The sequence below is a fragment of the Aptenodytes patagonicus genome, chromosome 2 (assembly GCF_965638725.1).
Source record: "Aptenodytes patagonicus chromosome 2, bAptPat1.pri.cur, whole genome shotgun sequence".
Lineage (NCBI taxonomy): Eukaryota > Metazoa > Chordata > Aves > Sphenisciformes > Spheniscidae > Aptenodytes > Aptenodytes patagonicus.
The window spans coordinates 106,780,934-106,799,959 of NC_134950.1; the positions used below are offsets into that span (position 1 = coordinate 106,780,934).

General features: G+C 35.8%; 1 protein-coding gene across 1 annotated transcript in view; it reads right to left on the reverse strand.

Moving 5' to 3' along the window:
• Positions 1-1,451: 1,451 nt before the first annotated feature.
• The window catches only part of RECK (reversion inducing cysteine rich protein with kazal motifs), a 74,015-nt gene continuing 56,440 nt past the window's right edge, over positions 1,452-19,026 (reverse strand). Inside the window, 7 exon segments of the mRNA XM_076330679.1 lie at positions 1,452-2,713; positions 5,051-5,206; positions 9,173-9,246; positions 10,585-10,795; positions 13,118-13,310; positions 15,392-15,563; positions 16,078-16,200. Coding sequence (XP_076186794.1) covers positions 2,480-2,713; positions 5,051-5,206; positions 9,173-9,246; positions 10,585-10,795; positions 13,118-13,310; positions 15,392-15,563; positions 16,078-16,200 — 1,163 coding nt within the window. The 3' untranslated portion in view covers positions 1,452-2,479.

Consider the following 19,026-nt stretch of genomic DNA (forward strand, 5'->3'; position numbering starts at 1 on the left):
CTAGTTCATTTGAATTCAAAACTGTAAGTAAATAGTTTCTTCATTCCTTTGAGGTAGTCCGAGGTCTTGAGAAAACTAGAAAATACTTAAGTACTTTTGTTCATCCAGCAAAAAGAACCTGAGCCCTATACATACATAAGATGCTGGACTTATGCTCAAGAATTCAGGATTATATGAAATCTCATTGGTTCTGTACATATTTAACATAACCACTCAAAATCTTCACTCTTTTCTAGCAAGTACTGGACACTCACATGTGAATTCAAAGATCTCTGGGCTTAAATTCTGCTTTTTCCAGATTCATCATACAAATTGAGGCAACTTTTTGGTATTATCTTTCCTTGAAGAAAATCTTCACAGCTGTAAAAAAAAAAAAAAAAAAAATCACTATATATTCTGTTTCACAAAAGGTATGTTTTTAAGCTCTTAACTAATTTTTCCAGTGTGGCACATATATATATATATTAAGACATTTATAATTCCTTTCATTTTAGTAGGCATAGGATTGCTTCAGCTAAATGCTAAGCAAGCTAACAGGCTACATGTTGAAGAGATACTTGCTAATGATTTGGAAAAAATAAGGAATTCAATAACCCGTCTGAATTGCTTGCAGTTTCTGGGGAGATCATCTAAGCCATTTCAGTTCAAAAAGCTTTTCAAATGCATTCATTATGCGCTTGCGTCCAAGTTTCTAAAGAATCCACAGAAGGAATTTCAGAAACAGATGGATTATCAACACATTCAACAAGTTTTTTGTATCCAGACTTTGACGATTATGTGCATGATGAGTCTTCCTGGAACTCCAGGCAAGAACACTTCCAAAGATTATCTGCATTTGTACTCATCTACCAAAAGTACTCAGAAACTACATACAGAGTACAACTGCACTTAAAATATAAAAGTGCTCTTCACTCATTAAGAGACAACAAACAACAGAGAGATGCTTAGAAAAGCAACTGATGGAGGTTTCAAAGAAACTCACTCTGTCGGCTTGCAAGTATACACATCTAGTCACTCAGTTTGATTTGGAGGAGGTTGAGCCTTAAAGTTTAGGTACAAATAAGGTAGTAATTCTGTCCTTAACATTTGTGCAGATTTCCAGGTGCAGGTGAGAGAAGTCTCTTCCAAATCAAAACTGAGGATGACTGTAACCTTACCCAAGAGGGTCCCATAAAGACATCTACATTCTTCTTCTGTAGTTAATCGAGTCTGACACTCATAGCATAAACTTACATGCATGTGACACAGATTTGGTAGAAAAACCCCCACCCCCAAAGCCCCCTTGAAATGTACTTTATTTGGAATCATTAAACTGTGTGAGTCACGAATGTATGTAATTGCAGTTGGTTTTAAGTGTTGATTTGAGCGAGAAAGAAAAATATATGCTGTATTGCAGAATTCTATAAAATTACATGCATTCGTATACAAGGACACATGACAAAGTGTTTTATTAAAATAAAAAGCTTTAATACTTTTGCATTTAAAAGATTTAGCAGAAAATAATTGCTACAAACATGCTACAACAACATACATGTTCAAAAAGTTTTCAGTGCTTTCTTTCAAAGTTCAGCATTTTGGCAAAAATAAGTTTTTCTGTATATACTTCAAGAGTTGGCTATCATAATACTGATATAAAATACTTCATGTAGACTAAGGTCAGGTGCATAAAATACAATAAGTAATAAAACATACTGTTTGTATAAAAATTTAAAGTATAAATTTCATTAGATAACATGCAAATACTGCAATATTTTAAATGGCACTTAAATATAGATACTGAGATTCTTTATAATTTTGCATCCAATATGAGATTCTGAAATGTACAAAACTATAAAAAGAACATATTTCTTCACTGAAGTCAGGTACTAGTATAGAGCTTGATTGTCATTTTACAAGCATTGAGCCCAACGTCCTGCAAATCTTCACTAGTCCAAGTAAAGACGTCTACTGAAATAGGCCCAGGGCTAGTTAGTTTTCTTCATAATAAAATATGAAAACATATTTACATGAGAATAAACTCTTAAATTTTTGGTAAGGTAATTAAGTAGCAGCAATTTGTTTCTTCCAAAAATGATGTTTAAAATAGGTGCATGCTTTTCGTTGTCACTGATACGCATCTGAATAATATAAAATTAACATTCTTCAATAAACTCAAACCACTATTTTGTTCATTGCTGAAAAAACCCTGTAAGATCCCTTCTTGCAAAAATCATAAATCCATAATGTCAGAACCTCCCGGAGTATTTTTATGTTTCCAAGATCAATGGAAAACAATCTAATTGTGCTGAAACAGTCATCTGACTAGTAATGAATAAAAGAATCATCTTTTCACATTATTCCAAACACCTTTAGTTCTTCATTGAAAAATATTAGTTCATCAAATCTTCTACAATTTTTGTTTTCTGGTTCAGTGATCAACAGTTCTGAATGTCCTTCACAATATAAAACACCGCAATACTCATGCATGTTTTCTAAGCAGTTACATTATTACATACATACAATTATTACATATTAATCCTGACAAGGTGAATAAAAGGCTTATGAACAGGGAGTGCAGAACAGGCACCACTTTAACAGAAGGAGAAGAAATGCTAAACGAAACTTGTACTTGAGATGCAATTAGAGCTGACAGCGGTACATGTGATGCTAATGTTGGACTGTCTGAATTTATCAGTGACTCTATCTTTTCCGCTTCTTTATTGCAGGCTTCAATCTAAGAAAAAAAAATAAACAAGTTATTTATCTTCTTGCCATGTAAAATGCCAATGCAAGAATATTGCTAGATAGCAAAATTCAGGAAAGAAAATCTGAGTTATTCCCATCAGCACATAAGATTTATATAATTTTTGGGAGTATTTCTTAGAAAACATATTTGAGCTCTTACCATAGGCTTTGGTACTATGAAAACTACTGTGGAAGCCCTGAGTAGTATCAAAAGGGAAGGAAGGAAGCTACATACAAGTTATCGTGGGTGATGTGTTTTGAATGTTGATGCCAAAAAGCTCACAGTAAATTATAACTAAAGTAAGTACGTCTAAAACTGAGGACTTCCTTCCTGATTGACCAAGATACTGCCTGGAAGTCTGCAACAGTGGGAAAATCAGGATTTTCTACTTATTGGGCTTTTTCTTCCAAATCCGGGAAAACTGATTTCTTTTATGGGAAGGGAAAAGAAGCATGGAAGTAACAGGAAAACCTGAGAAACCCCAGGTTTCCATTCCCCCACTGACATGATGATAATTATGAATTTATGTTAGAACATAAATTTTTTCCACCTTACCTTCTACTGCAACCCAGGAATCAATTTAGTACTATGTGTCTTTAACAGCTTTGGAAGCTGCCTCTGGTGAAGTTTTAACTTGACAAACTTAATATCTGGATGCCCAAAGCTTTGAAAGTTGAGGAACTACTAGCTCAGCAACGAGTGTCACCAGTGAGATGAGCAGCTCCTCCCTGGTTTCAGGTGACCCCTCTGATTTCAGACAGTCCTCCTCTCCCCAGGAGTCTGACAGCACCTGCTGCAGATGGAGTGAGAGCTGACCAGGATTGGCAAGGCTCAAGACCTTGTTTCCTAAGTCCTGGTAGCATTTTGGGCTATTTCTGCTAAAGAAGGAGACGTAAGTTGGAGCTGAGTTGGCCGTAACAGAGTTGCTCCAGTAGCATGGGCAAGCAAAATACACACAATGTATCTGCCTGAGAAACAACTACCCTATTAGATACTGCAGGCTGCGAAGTTTATGGCAGTGATTCTATTCCCTCACACTATGCCATAACTTTAGCCCATCCCAGAAGCAATACTGAGCATGCAAAATTAGACTGTAGAAATAAAATGGAACTAGGAAGTAGCCATCAATATAAAATAAACAGCAAGGAAATGAACCTGCCTGAATTCTGTTTGTATTGTAAAAGGTAAGAGAGAGATTGTGGGCAGGTTTTCTCTCCCCTTCCTTTTCAAAGCTAAATCCTTCATTTTACACTGGTACGCATCAACATGTCAGGTAACAGAATGAACCAGTCAGAGCACTTAATCTCCAAAGGGACTTCATTATAAAGTGTTGTCAGCAGGGCCAGGCAAGACTATTAGAAACAACTATAAAATGGCAAGGAATTATGTTCCTTTTAATAGGAAGAAGATATCCCCACTGGTCTTGCACAGGTTAACAAGCAGAAAGTGAAAATGAAGCAGCAGCTCCAAGACAATAATAATAATGCGATACATAGCCAAAGCCTTGCTTCTATTGCTCTGAACTGCTCCTAAGAAAATACTGTAAGAACTTGGAGCTGCATTTGTTGGTTGACCTTTAGAGTTTAGTACTGTGACCGTTAGGTTCTTGTTTGCTAGCATGAACTAGCTATGACACAGCAAGCTGGGCAGCTTATTGGAATGTTATTTCCTTTTTAAGGTCATAATAGCATTTTGGGATCTCCCAGCACTTTTTACCATAAGGTGGAAAGGAGTATCAAAACCAGGATGGTCTCAGAATAGTATCAACAGATCCTCTTTGGTATGAACTACCGCTTAACATCAAGACACACACAATGTATTAATATGATATCAATACGTATGATGTGCTTTAGCCTAATATCACATACACTTCAATCTACTTTTAAACATTACACCGGAGACAAAGGAGTACTGTTTCATATGCAGGTATGCATTTAATATACAATTAATATTACGAGGTCATTCAGTAATTTATTTATTTTAATCAGTTTATATTTTCTGTTATTTTAGCCATAGAAAGTTGATGATTCTGCATTTATTTATTTTAAAACAAAAATCATACTACTCTATCCTTGCCCTTCCTTCACCTCCCCCCTCTAATTACCCACACTCAAAAGCCTCTTATCAGAAAAGCAGGATTCTCAAGACATATTTTACCATCCATAATACTAGCTATTCAGATTTGAGTCACTAGAGAAATCCCCATGTACTCAGTACACAGGAAAATGCACAATTTCAAAACTGCTATATTGAAAATAGTAAAGTGTACACATATAAAAATGAAGTAAATCCATGCTGGGTAAACAAAATAATAACATAGTCTACCTGCAGTGGTTTGGGGTTCTGATCCACAGGGATGATGAGAATCACAATTTCGGATTCTATGCTTAAGTATCCAAACACATCACACTGTGGCACTGAGACATGCAGGCGGATTTTTTCAAGTATGTCAAGTACTGTTATAGGCTTTTTATTTGTTACCTGGAAGAAAACAAAGAACTTCGTGGATGATGTGATATTATGCAAAATTACATTTCTCCTCTTTAGTTTTAATAAATTTATGTCATGCCAGACAATCTGTTTCAGCCATTAAACTACGCAGTTGTAATCTCTAGCAAAAAAAACCCAAAACCAACTCCCCAAAAAACATTAAAAAAGTGAAAGGAAGGAAGGAAAAAAATGTTTTACTTCTAAAATTAACCATGGTTTTGATATGTGGTGTTCTCCACTGTCCTGCTTTCGGCTGGGATAGAGTTAATTTTCTTCCTAGTAGCTGGTACAGCGCTGTGGTTTGGATTTAGGATGAGAATAATGTTGATAACACACCGATGTTTTAGTTGTTGCTGAGTAGTGCTTACACTAGTCAAGGACCTTTCAGCTTCCCATGCCCTGCCAGCGAGGAGCTGGGAGGGGGCACAGCCAGGACAGCTGACCCAGGCTGGCCAAAGGGACATTCCATACCATGTGAGGTCATGCTCAGTACCTAAACTGGGGAAAGCTGGCCGGGGGGCGGTGACTGCTGCTCGGGGACTGGCTGGGCATCAGTTGGTGGGTGGTGAGCAATTGCATTGTGCATCACTTATTTTGTGTATTCTTTTATCATTATTATTATTTTCCCTTCCTTTTTTGTCCTATTAAACTGCCTTTATCTCAATCCACTAATTTTACTTTTTTTTTCCTGATTCTCTCCCCTATCCCACTGGGGCGGGGTGAGCGAACGGCTGTGTGGTGTTTAGCTGCCTGCCGGGTTAAACCACAACATCCACCTTCATGGTTAGTGTGTATATGTATCATGTACGTCAAAATAATGTAAATGGTTATTTGTTACAGCGGCTTGTACTCCCATGCTGAGAAACAAGAGGCAGAGCAGCCCTACCAGCTGGCACTCCTTTACCACCACCACAGAACCTGTTCCAAGAGCCACCAGCAATGAAGAGCTATGGCTTTGTGAAGACAGATACATGTCTGTATATATGGGAACATGTGACATTTCAAGATGACTACGTAACTACCAGGTAAATCTATTTTTCTCTTAAAATTCTTATCTCTGTTCTGCTGTCTGTATCTGACAAAAAATAATTTGATTGTAGATGCTCAAGTCTATTTAAGGACTGCCACACCTTCAAGGTTTTTCACCTTTTTTCCAGGTCACCTCTGGATGTGTTGAACAGTATAGACACCAACACAAATACTTCACTTGTGACTTCTGGTCATTCTGTTGTGTTCTGTTTTCTAGCTTTAGCTGCAAGAGATCCATCCATCCTTATCCTACTGTAGCTTCGTTTCTTTTAAGACCACTGGTACAGGACCTTAACAAATGGAAATCTGGGAAATCCAAGTAGACTACATGAATCAAATTCGCAAGGTGTCACGCAACACTTCTTTTACCAGATCTTTGAGGGATTTCCTTGCCATAGCTCCATTTAAAATGTAGTCTGACATGCTGTCTGATCAGCAAACCCTGTTCTAACAGTCTTAAAACAGAAGCACATGGATACTTGAAGGATGACCAATAGTGTCAAACTTGGATTTTAATGTCTTAGATTAGAAATCTAGTAGATTAGATTAGAATCTTAGCAGATCTCTAATGTTTCTTTGCTCTGCATAGATGCTGACTTTTGTTTCCTGCTATCTTTACAAAAAAGGCCAGAGGGGTGGGGGAAGAAAAAAAAAAAGTCCGATTTATAGAACTCTTCAGTAATTGAAGAAGTTTTTTCTCATATGAACCACCTGTCTGAACTAAAATAGGCATACATTACTACTCCTTGCCCTCTTGGGTTGGTTAAAGTGTATGCTAGCATTTCTAGCCACGGTTCCATCTATCTGAGACTTCACCATCTCCAGTACAATGGATGTATACACTATATGTATACGTACACTGTCAAAAGCAAGAGCTGCACACCAATCCTATAGCTTTATTGATGGAATCAGAGGAGATCAATGCTATTAACAATAATTTCATGTAGATGACAAAAGTATCAAATCTACTCAAATACAGAGGTGGGCATCTTCTATTATATTATTAGGAGATATTAGCTGGCCTCTGACTCACACTGGAGTAACAAAGGCACAGAGCTTCTAACTCTCTATGCTCAGGGTAGTGTCACACCATGCACAGTCTCCAGGTGGCTGTGACCAGTTAGAGATCATCTCTGGGGGCTTATTGGATGACTCCTGACTGAAGTTTCTGAAGGAGAGAGCTTCAGTCAAACTTCTGTAATTTCTAGTATGTGCTAAGAGAATGCTGACTTGAATGTTTGAGAGATCACATATTTTAAATGTAAAGAGACATATATGTATTTATATATATGAGTTCTGAAAACTTGAAGACTGTGTATTGTGGCGTTAGGTGAGCAAGAGAAGAGAAAGTCAGCAACATTGTGGTGACAAAGGGAAGAAAAAAGAGAGAGGAAAAAAGAAGAAAAAAAGCAACTACTAAGTACCCTAATCCAGGTATTAGGGTAGTTAGTAGGTGAGAGGAGAGTAGTTAAGTTATCACCAACTACTTGAATAACTACTTGAGTAAGTCCAATAAATTTCTTCTAACTAAAACTAAAAATTCTTCTTCACAGCCACATGTTGTAATGTATGAATTGAGAAGCTGCAGTGGTCACCGTGTCCCTGGTCCCATTACAGATGACAACTGGAAGACCTTCCAGGATGCAGTCATGACCTAATAGACACTGTTACTCAGCAAAATTGGTCAATGCGCGCGCGCACACACACACACACACAAAATCTCTGAGAGGAAATCAGTAGAACATCAATCAGCAGCACATCCTTGAGATGATGGCCAACCACACACTGGGCTGCAACAGCAAGAACAAAGCCAGCAAAAGTCATCGTCCTCCTTCATTTACGCCCCCTCCCCGCCCCGGCCACACTGACGAACTGGAGAGAGTCCAGCAGTGTTCAGCTTGTGGAATCTCCACTCCTGGAGGTTTTAAAAACTCAGCTGGCCAAGCTGGTCGAACCAGAGTTAACCTTGCTTTGAGCAGGGGGGTTGTACTAGACCCCTCCAGGGGTCCTGTTCAAGCTAAATTTTTCTGTGCTTTTACAATAATAGTTAATTCTCTCTACTTCTAAACATATAAATGGGTTAATGTAATTTTATACTGTTTTGGGGAAATTCTCTTTCTTCTTGATATTTAAAAAAATAAAAAACATGTGCAGATGCAAACATGAATTGTTTTGCTTCACTAGGCATGATTGTCATATTACTCTATTTTGTTGTGATGTCGTGCCAAAAATCAAGCGTTCTGCTCTGTTTCATGTACTGAAGCATAAAAGCAGGGGTCAATAAAGTGCAAATCCCTTTTATACACCACACGGGGAGTCCGGGCCTAGTATGTTGTGTTCAGTGATAGACAATCAACATCAGAAGATCCATCTTACACTGGAGGTTTCCAAAGAGCAGCAATGAAGGATGCTGGTGTCTAACTTAGAGATGTTAAATTAAAACCCAACATTTTAGCTGATGAGCAACAAAATCAGTGATCACTATCTAGATAACCCAAAGAGTGTAAAACAATCCAATTTAAACATAAGACAATGTCAGAACTAAGTTACCTACATTAGGAAAGTGAGCTAGCAGAGTAATCTTAACAAAACGGCCATAAATAACCAATATGCACTGTATTACTACCATGAGATATATGCAGTTCCCGTATCATTGGTCTTTACTATTACAAGTAATTTAAACTGCAAAGCTGAATGTGCTTGTTTGTGCCTACTCTAATTCTGTTTTGCTTTGCATTGTAATTCAATTTCTATACCTGATATTAAGAAATAAAGGAAAGTATAAACAGTATAAAGAAAAATATCAAATCACACACTATCTACTGAAAAATAATTGGCTTTATAATGTGTTAACTTTTCAGGAGAGAGTATACAGTGACTTGACTTTTCCGTGTACCATTTAACATAAGGCATGATTAAACTGTTTACCCTCGCAAAAGTATCCAGCTTGTCTTTGTCATATAAGATTCTCAGCATTCCAGCACATAGTGGACAGCAGGCTCCTATGTGAATAAAAAAATCTCAGAAATAAAAGCAAATAGTCTTTTCACTTTTAAGTAAGCAGAGGTCAAAAGTTGAACGTTAGCTGAGAATGAAAATAGCAAAACGACCAAAGCAAAGTAAATCTTTCAATTTGATAGCAGAATTGCACAATTTCTAAGACTTTTTAATGTTGAAAACATTTATAATGCAAAAACAGTCACCTTTCAACACACATTTACTACTATCAACATGAAGCAACAGGATGAATTTTCATCTGTTTCAAGATAATACTTTATATTAAGCTAAAAACCACAGGCACTTTGTGTACTACAAGCCAAGGTTTTGTATGGATGCATGCATATGCAACTCCAGAAATGATTAATTTCAAGATCTGAAATAGCTAGGACATGACAGAAGCAATTATGCACACTGCAAACATTAATTTACGCAGTTATACCGTGTTGGAGCTTAGACTCTTTATACAGTAAAGGGGGAAAAAAGGACTTGTCTGACAGATTCATGTTTAACACAGAAGCATGTCATATTTCTCCTACTGTTTTTCTCAGAAACCAAAGGGCTAATATTTCAACTTTCTACCCATTATTGTATATTTAATTCACCCCTCCAACTTATATATAATTCACATTCACAGTGACTTTTACAATACTAAATGTAATACCAAAGCACAAAGACCCTTTTCCAAACCAGTGAATGAGAAAAATGCATAAAACTGTTTCTTTTTAAAAACTGAACTTTCCTTGCTCTGTGTATTACCTGTGATTAGTTACTGACTGTTTCATAAAGGAAGTATTTGTGAAAACAATAAAAAACCAGTTCAAAACAGCACAACTGCAAAACTACTCCTACTGTCTTCCTCTTTCACAGTACTGTAAATACATATGGTATCTTACTCTGTCTTCTAATTAAATATAATCTTTGTTCTTCTGGGAACTCTACTTTGACGACAGTTTGGCATTCCAGTGTGGTATCTGTGCTGCCACTTCCGAAAAATTACTCGTCCGATTCCCAGTGACATTCTACCCTAGACACCACAGACCTCATTCGTTTCTCCCAAACCAGTCCTATGGGGACAGCTGCAAGTTTCTAAAGACTGAAGGAGCGTGACTCCTAAAAGCCAAGGCCTTTCCACTTCAGAATTACTTGGCTGAGTCCTGATACTGGCTTGTTCTAGCCCTAAGTAAAGATCTCTACTTCATCCTTTCTCTTAGGTGTCTCAAAGACATTATGGAAGACAATATTTTAAAGCATAAGTTTTTTTCCAAATATACACCTCTTTATACACATAGCCTGGAGACTCTCTCCTATCTGCAGTAAACTTCAACAACGAGTTAACATACCTGGTGCAATAACCGGTTTGCAGCCAGTAGCAGAAAGCCGGGGACATTTAACAAAGGCACACTCTATATGAAAACCGTAGTCTGAGAGAACACCTACAGCCTGACACTGTCCGTAATAGTCAACAGCCACACGGTCGGAATAGGCAGCACAGACGCTGCTGTAGGTTTCCCCGTTATGTCCACATACAGGTTCCACTGATTTGCAAAACGGCTGAAACACATAGAAATGTTTCAAAGACCAACAATTTATTCATGCTACAGACAAAACTTCAGAGTAGTTTTAACATTAGGAAAACCAAAGTTAATGGGAATTCATTGCTAATACTGTCAAACATTCAAAAAAGTAGGAAATCTAGAATAAATAACCTGCCAGTTTATGAATGGGTAATAAATGCAAAGAACAAGCACTTAAAGAAGGTGACAGAAAAATGTAAGTTGGAATCTGAGAAATGTACAAGAAGACATGTTTTGGGAAACAACAATTTTTGTTCTGTGCTAATGCTTAAATAAAATGACCATGTCATTTAAATTAACTTACGTATTAAATTAATTCATTTAAGATTATTGTATTTTTATCATGTAATAAAGTATTAATAAAATTAAGAAAACGTTTGCTATTGATTTATTTATTAATATTTTAATGACTTACTAATAATTTATTTATTCATTCATCTCAGTGTGTTTTTGTGTTCTTAAAATTTAGTGTGTGTACGCACGTTGAGTCACTATCCGTGGAGGTGTTTAAAAGATGTGTAGATGTGGCACTTAAGGACATGGTTTAGTAGTGGACTTGGCAGGGTTAGGTTTACAGTTGGACTCGATGATCTTAAAGGTCTTTTCCAACCTAAATGATTCTATGATTCTATGTATTTCTAACACATTATTTGAGAAGCTAAATGTATACATTCACTTCAGAAGAATAAAATCCATTACTAGACACCTCTGTCAAAAATATATTTATTGTTGAGATCTTTACATCTATAAAAATACATTTGTGTCCATTTTCTCTCAGAAAAACATGTCTAGTGTGTCATTTAATTCAAACACATGTAAAAATCAAAGAAAATTGTAATATAGTTTCTTCCTATCCTGCCTGTGCACTTATATTAGTCCAACACATTCAAGAAGTCAAATGCCAATAAACTTAAGCTTCTGAATATGGACAGAAGCAAATGGAATTGCTGACTCTTTGCTGACAAGGTATGACTAATACTTTTGTCCAAAGTCTTGTGAAATGACACTACTCATTCCATAATTTCTTGCTGAGGTCCAAATATTTTATTAAACTAACTAATATTTCAAGTCACCATAGCTATATGATCACTGTATATACTCTAAAATAGCAAGACAATTACAGTTTATATGTTACACACCTAAGCTAACAACAAAACAGATAAAGGACAAGTAAATGTGAGCACCCCAAATAGTTTTGTATCTTGCAGTCATCCTCCCTATAAAAGGAAGAGCGAAAACTTAAAGCTACCAGTGTCAAAGACTTCGTGAACCTGGATACAACCAGACATACAACTGCTGGAGAAAAAAAACAGCCATGCAATATTCCTTTGAACCTTACTGTTCAACAGCTGAACATTCTCTGAGTATCTCATGAGATATCTGATGTGCAATGAGAAGAATTATCTGTACTTAATGAGGTTGCTCAAACAGGGCAAGAAAAAGAAGGTATAAAGACAGAAAGGCAGAAACTAAAAGTGGGTTAAAAGAGCAAAAGCATTTATAATACAGAAAAATCCTCAAAAAATGTTCTGTACTTCTAAGAATATCCATCAGTTGCAACCAAGAGGAGGTCTCAAATTAATCTTCATCATTTGAGAAAAACCTGGAGGTGAACGGCCTATCAACAGTAAAGCCAGCAACTTTGAGAAGAGTAGCTCCAGACTTTTCTTGTAAAGTGATAGAAATAGCTTGTCTACCAACAATCTAGGGAGCAGTGGGATGGAAGAACGAAACCTAATCCTAATCCTTCTCAGGGATTAATATGAAGACTAATCCAATCCAGACTAACTAAAGAAAATATTACAGACTGCCTAGTCTCCAACAAAACTTAGGTGTAAATAGATCCTGAACAACGAACTTGGTAAACCTGGAGCACCTCACACAAAACGCTAAAGATTTTCTATGACCGGGCATTAATATTTATTTAAAACAAGTTCAAATTGGTGAAAACTAGCATTTAACTCACCAAGGAACTGCACTGATTACTGCAAACATACCTCAGTGCAAGCTTTAACAGTGAAAAATATAGGAGGGCTTAATACAAATATCAGAGTATTATCCCCAAGAAAGCATAAGTAAAGCTTTTGATTGGTTTTGAGACAACCGTTAACTAAAGCAGAGAAACACTTGACAAAATTCTGAATATAATTTTGTGTATTTTTTATACTAGTGAAAATTACATTTTTAAAGGATTACTTTCAATGAGAACATTTTGTAAGCTATAAAAACCACAATATTGGAAAGTTGAACATTAAAGAACAAAGAAGATTTGATATTTATTGCTAGAACCACTTCCTACCTGGCATGGTCCTCGGTATGCTAAACTTTTTCCTTTTTGGTACAAAGTACACAAGTTACTGTATTCCACATTGTCTGTGTCACAAACAGGATCCCGTGTCTGGTCACAATTTAACTGCCTTGGCACACATTCATGCTGGCTACATTCGAACTTTCCAAAACTAGTCAAGCAAACTTGTTTCTTTGGTATGCACCTGCATAAAGTAATAATAATTTCATATCATGTCATAGGATTTTTTTTTTAAGTCTCAAAATATTCAGGGAAAATATTTTCAGTGAAATCTTTTCCAGTGCTTTAGAGCTAACTATGGTTCAGCAGAGCTGCAGGAAGTACATGTGATAAAACATTCTGAATAGCCAATTTCAGGCATCATCACAAACCTGAAACTGGTTCACACCATGTTTAGTCAATGTATGTGAACACAACTACAGTTTCCACTAAAATTAATCTTTTACCAAGCATTTTTCAATGGATTTTCGAAAAAGGCTTGGATAAACTTCTAACCTACTCCCAAGCTTCATTGCATAAATACATATTTAAGGAAAACTAGAGAAAACACGGAAACAGTGAACTGCAAGAGAAGAAGATTATATATAGCAGAGGTCTAGCCTCACCCTTCCTTGAGAAGGTAGTGAAAACAAACTTACAAGATTATATGGTTTCAATTACAAATATCTAATTGGATTCTAGCTTTGTAGCTTCAGTATATTATATCACATCCAATCTTGGGGATGACTGCAAACAAATGGAAAAATCTAGTATTAACACAATTTCCTTTTTTGGCATGTCATCCCCCTCAAGCCTTCACAGATAAGAAGTAAAGAGCAATAAACAGCAGAAATCCTTTCCCCTTTATATTAAATATGTACCTTCCATGGTCTTATCTGCAAAACATTTGCCATATGCCCTGCAAGACATCCCTCTGCTAGAGAAATGCCAGCCAATAGAGTTTGATGAATAGACTGATGAAAGGTCAAATGGCTTCTTTAACAATCTCCTCCTTCTATAAATGACAACAATGCTACCACTGGATTATGTACAATACTTCCTTATTCTCTCTGAGTGCTGCTGTCCTATGCATTACACATTTTCCTTTTATATTAGGGAAGACTCAGAAATTCTGAGATTTAAACACTTTACAAGTGGAATATAAGATCTTAAATAGACTCTAAGCACTTCAGAGATGTTTTAAAATGAGCATGTTTAGTTTATGCTACATTATCAAACTGACCCAGGAAAATGTATTGTGTACAGTCCTTTACTGAAACTACAAGTTGAGGTTCTAAGCATAATGGTTATTCTGTAAAGCTGAAAAACCTCTCTATACTTTCCAAATTAAAAATATAAAAGGTAAAAAGTGTATATCCACAATACAGCTTTGAAATTCCAGTTTTCAATGCCAAAACGGCTATTACAGTGTTTTCTCTGCAGTTTTCTGCATCCAGGCATTTGAAGTGCAGAAAAAGGAAAAAAATAAAATTGCTACAATCAGTTTTCATGAAAGCACAGTATTACACAACTTCTTATGGTGGCTTTCTTTCAAAACAGAAAAATGTACAAATTCGAAGAAGACTGCAGTATTGCACAACACTGAGAAAATTGAAGACAGAGACCAATATTATGAGTCACAGACTTTGATTTCTGCAATAGAGGTCAGATTTTCTTTTCTTCTGACACTAGTACAGAGCAGATTATTGTTTTAATATGTTCATCTACACAGATTTTGTTTTTTCTGACATTGGAAAAACAGAGATTGTACAGACAGGGTTTTCACAAGATACCAATCTAATTAAGAGAAACTCAGGTCTTCCACAGTGATCGATATTTTCCTATTTTAGAGATAAAAAGCACAGATTATTGACTGAATAAGCAAGACTGAATCCAAGTCTTGAATTCAGCTGGGTTTTTTTTAACTACTAGAAGAAGGTGTGAAACAAGTAGTAAACAAGTAGTAAAATGACACTTATTGCCATTTCAACAAAATTTGATTTTCTTTTTTTTGAAAGTATACATCAGCTCTCTTTTATTGCTAAAACTGAGATCTGCATAATGAATTTAAACGATACAATACTACATAAACAGAACCAAGAATTGGCGGTTATTACAGCCCTTTACTATGATAAATAAAAAGTAGCTACTTCAAACAGTTATTTTTATTGGAGTACCCCAAAAGTAGAATGTAACTACAATACACAACACATTCAAAGAAAAAGTAAACCTGCTTCACGAGTAGATGATGCCAAAGAAAAGCTTAAAAACATATTCTGCTTTTACCTCTGATTTTTATTACAAGGGTTAGGGTTACAAGGATCCTTGGAAATGCATGATCCAAATTCAAATTGATTGTCCTGGAGCCCAACGCAACGAGCTATACATGCACTTGGATAAGTGCGTCCATTTTGACCACATACTGGTACAAACTGATCTACACAGTTACATGGTAAACCTGTAAAAGCAACACACAGAACAGGAATTTGGTGCACACTTACTTTCTATGACATAAGATACACAAGGGGACACTAAGATATCTTTGCCTTCCACTAAATGCAAGTATGTGCCGTATCTTCAGCCACTTCATCCCTCCTGTAATTTAGCAATACTGTAGCATGTATGCACTTGTAAGTAGTAGGAAGGGAAGTTTGTGCCCTGCCTCCTTGCTAATTCTACTCAGCTTTCTCCATTTTTTCCCTGAACTCCTTATCTCTTGTCCCCAGTGGCACTACCCTGTCTTTACCTATTTTTACATATTACCTGAGGTTTTATTTTTCAGTACTGATTTTTTTTTTAAAGGTGTGTGTTTTTTCTGAAGTGCAGGTTGGACATGAGAAAAATAAATAATTAAAAGAACATATTAATAACAAATTATCAGGTATTTTCCATTAATACTGTAGAAAGAATTTAGAAGCTAATCTTTGCTCTAAGAATATTAAGCTTATCGTTTCCATAGTTTGGAAAGTTACCTGTAAACTTCCGACGTTCATCTTCTGAACTATGCTCAGTTAGACACTGACGTGTAGAACATATCAAGTTTCCAGCAAAACATGAACAGACATTACAATCTATATTAAAGGATGTTCCATGGCCTTAAAATAAATTAAGTAAATGCGTACAATTAATGCAAATATACCAGAAGACTATATACTCATATGTATAGACATTACATAGATATTACATTTTCAATATTAATTGTTCCTGTAATTTCCCTTATTGAGTTTCTTTTCCCGTTGAAATTTCTTTTGTTAGGTTTCAAGTTTTGCTTTATTCATTTAAAGTCTGTTCACATGTGTTTTTGATTAATTAGTTAAACAAGGAAGCAAGCACTTTATCCTTTCAAAGCCTGTATAAGTTAGTTGTTTTTTTTTCTTTAAGAACAATTTAAAGCTGCAAAAAGAAATACACTCAGAAAACAGAAGAAGTGGGAGCATAGTAAGTAGTACTTCTATAAATTCTGGCTAGCAAGCTCCATATTTTAAAAGGCAAAGCTTTTGTAAAGTTACATTCTTCTCCTAAATTAATTTTACGTAAGACTGCTAAACTTTCAGCCATAGTCTCATACACAATGCAAAACTCAATGCTCATTTCTTTCCTTTGTGTGTACTTTTTTGTCAAAAAGTGCCAATGCTTCATTCCAGTCTTCATTGTTTTGCAACATCCATTATAGTTGTAATTTCAGCCTCAACAAGCAGTACAAGTTACAATGCAGCTTTGTCCAAAGCAGGGAACAAGAAAGATTGTAGCAAAGCTGAACGGAAACCCAGATCTAGATTCAGCACAAGACATACATAAATACAGAGGTCTATGTTCACCCACTGGCTTTCAGAAAGGAGCCCTTAATAATGCAACTGACACCATCACAGCTGGTTTCTGAGGATGGAGCAATTTGCCCAATTTTTGCATTTTGTAAGTCAGTAACTTTTTCACACCTGAATTTAAGAATATAACTGCAAACTTCGGGAATTTCTCTTCAATTTAGCAATTCCAGTTGGGTTTTGTGAACTGTCTATATGACTGCCTTTCACTGTGTTGTATGTTTTATGTAAAATCAATTCATGTTGGTGACAGCCAATCTATCCATCACCAGGACGGTTATTAAAGACTACCAACAAATACACAGCTCTTCAGGAAAACATAAGAGTAACTGTGCCTTACAAAACAAGGCAATTCTCTCTCTTTTCAAAGTGTTGAGATTAAGGATTAGAATTTTTGAAAAATATTACAGGAGCACAAGGAAAATCCTCAGCATTTGAGCCATTCGGAAGAGGTACTCCTAGACAAATGATGGCAGAACAAGAGGGGATGGAAGAGAAAGCCTCTGTAGCACAAAAAGCTCTGTTTAAACCACAGTAATACCCAAGGAAGAAGGAATTTATCAGCAGGGAGTAAGAAAAGTTTCCAAGATTTGAAGGTAATGCCAAACACAGGATCTCTTAGGTGATTCTTCAGAGTAAAAAATCCTAAGTCAGTTACGACTTAGGATCCACTTGGAAACTTTGCAAGACTGCTGGCTTTCACTATCAAAGAGTGCACGCAGCATTGTTCCATTTATAAAGGACCATTTTAAAAAACACAGTTCGGATTTTATAACTAAACCCTAGCTTTTTGCAACTGACACATAAACCAATTAAATATAGTAACTATAAAAAGTTCATATGGTGACCGTAAATTTTTAATTATTTGTTTTCAATACATCACATAGCAAATTTGGAATTTAGTAATTTTTATCTTTTATTATATAACACCTAGAGTTTTAATCACCACAGACACTTAATGAGTAATTATGGAAAAAGAGAGGAAGCCGTCTGGTTTTGGGTTTGTGGTGGTTTGTTTTTTTTTTTAAATGGACAGCACTTACTGAATACCAAATATGTACCAGCTACACATATTGTTGTTACAGTTACCACAACAAGTGACAGCTGTACACTGTGCAAACATAAACCACAAATACAACTTCAGACATTTTTGTGATTATTTTCACCAATAATCTGAAAAAGTGCAAATTTCTTTGGACAGAATGGTCCATAAAAGGTTTCAGTCACCATTTAAATAATGTATTTGCTAATGACTGTATTTTAAAAGCATCTACTTTCACCAGATCCTTTCTATAACTGCCCATCAAATATATCATTAAGGTTAAGATGTTTTCAGTGTTCTGCTTCCATGAACAAATAGTACCAATTTGGCAATACAAAATAAGTTTTAAGTGTGTTTGGCTGACTTTTATCCTCTTTGGATGAATAAAAAAAAAAAACAAACCACATTACAAGCTGTAAATGCATGGAACATTACAGGAAGACTTTGCTGAATGATGAAAATAATTGTACAATTGATTATTTAGATCTGCTTGGTATCTTGTAAGAGAAAGAAATACCCCAATTACCTACTCTTTCATGAATTCAGGGTTTGGTTCACAATTGGAAAATTATGTTTGTGACAAATGTAACTATAACAAGCACCTTGCTTCTTAAGATTTACTTAATGTGAAAATAACTCTTTCTTATTACATGGTAAAAAAAGTGACTTAGTTATTTTGGACTTATTAGGTATCTTTGACTTGCTTTAATTATGCTTGGACTTCAGTCTTACAGTATTTTAAAAGGGCTGATTTACAGACACTAAACAATGTCCAGTGCTGAAATATGCAACTGTTCACGAGCAGAAAAGCTCTTGCTTGCCGACTGGTTCAAAGACATCAGCTTCAGACGGGTTACAGCTCAGCACAGACCCCATTTTATATTCAAGACATTTTGTAAGATTTTCCGTATTGTAGTAGTAGCTTTTTATTTTGTTTTCCTTTTCAAAAAGCACAGTGATGGTTTGCATGACAAAAATACACCTTTAAAGCTCTCAAGCAATGAATAAATCAGAAAATAAACCAATATCATCTTTCAAGAAGCATAATTTGTCAAGTC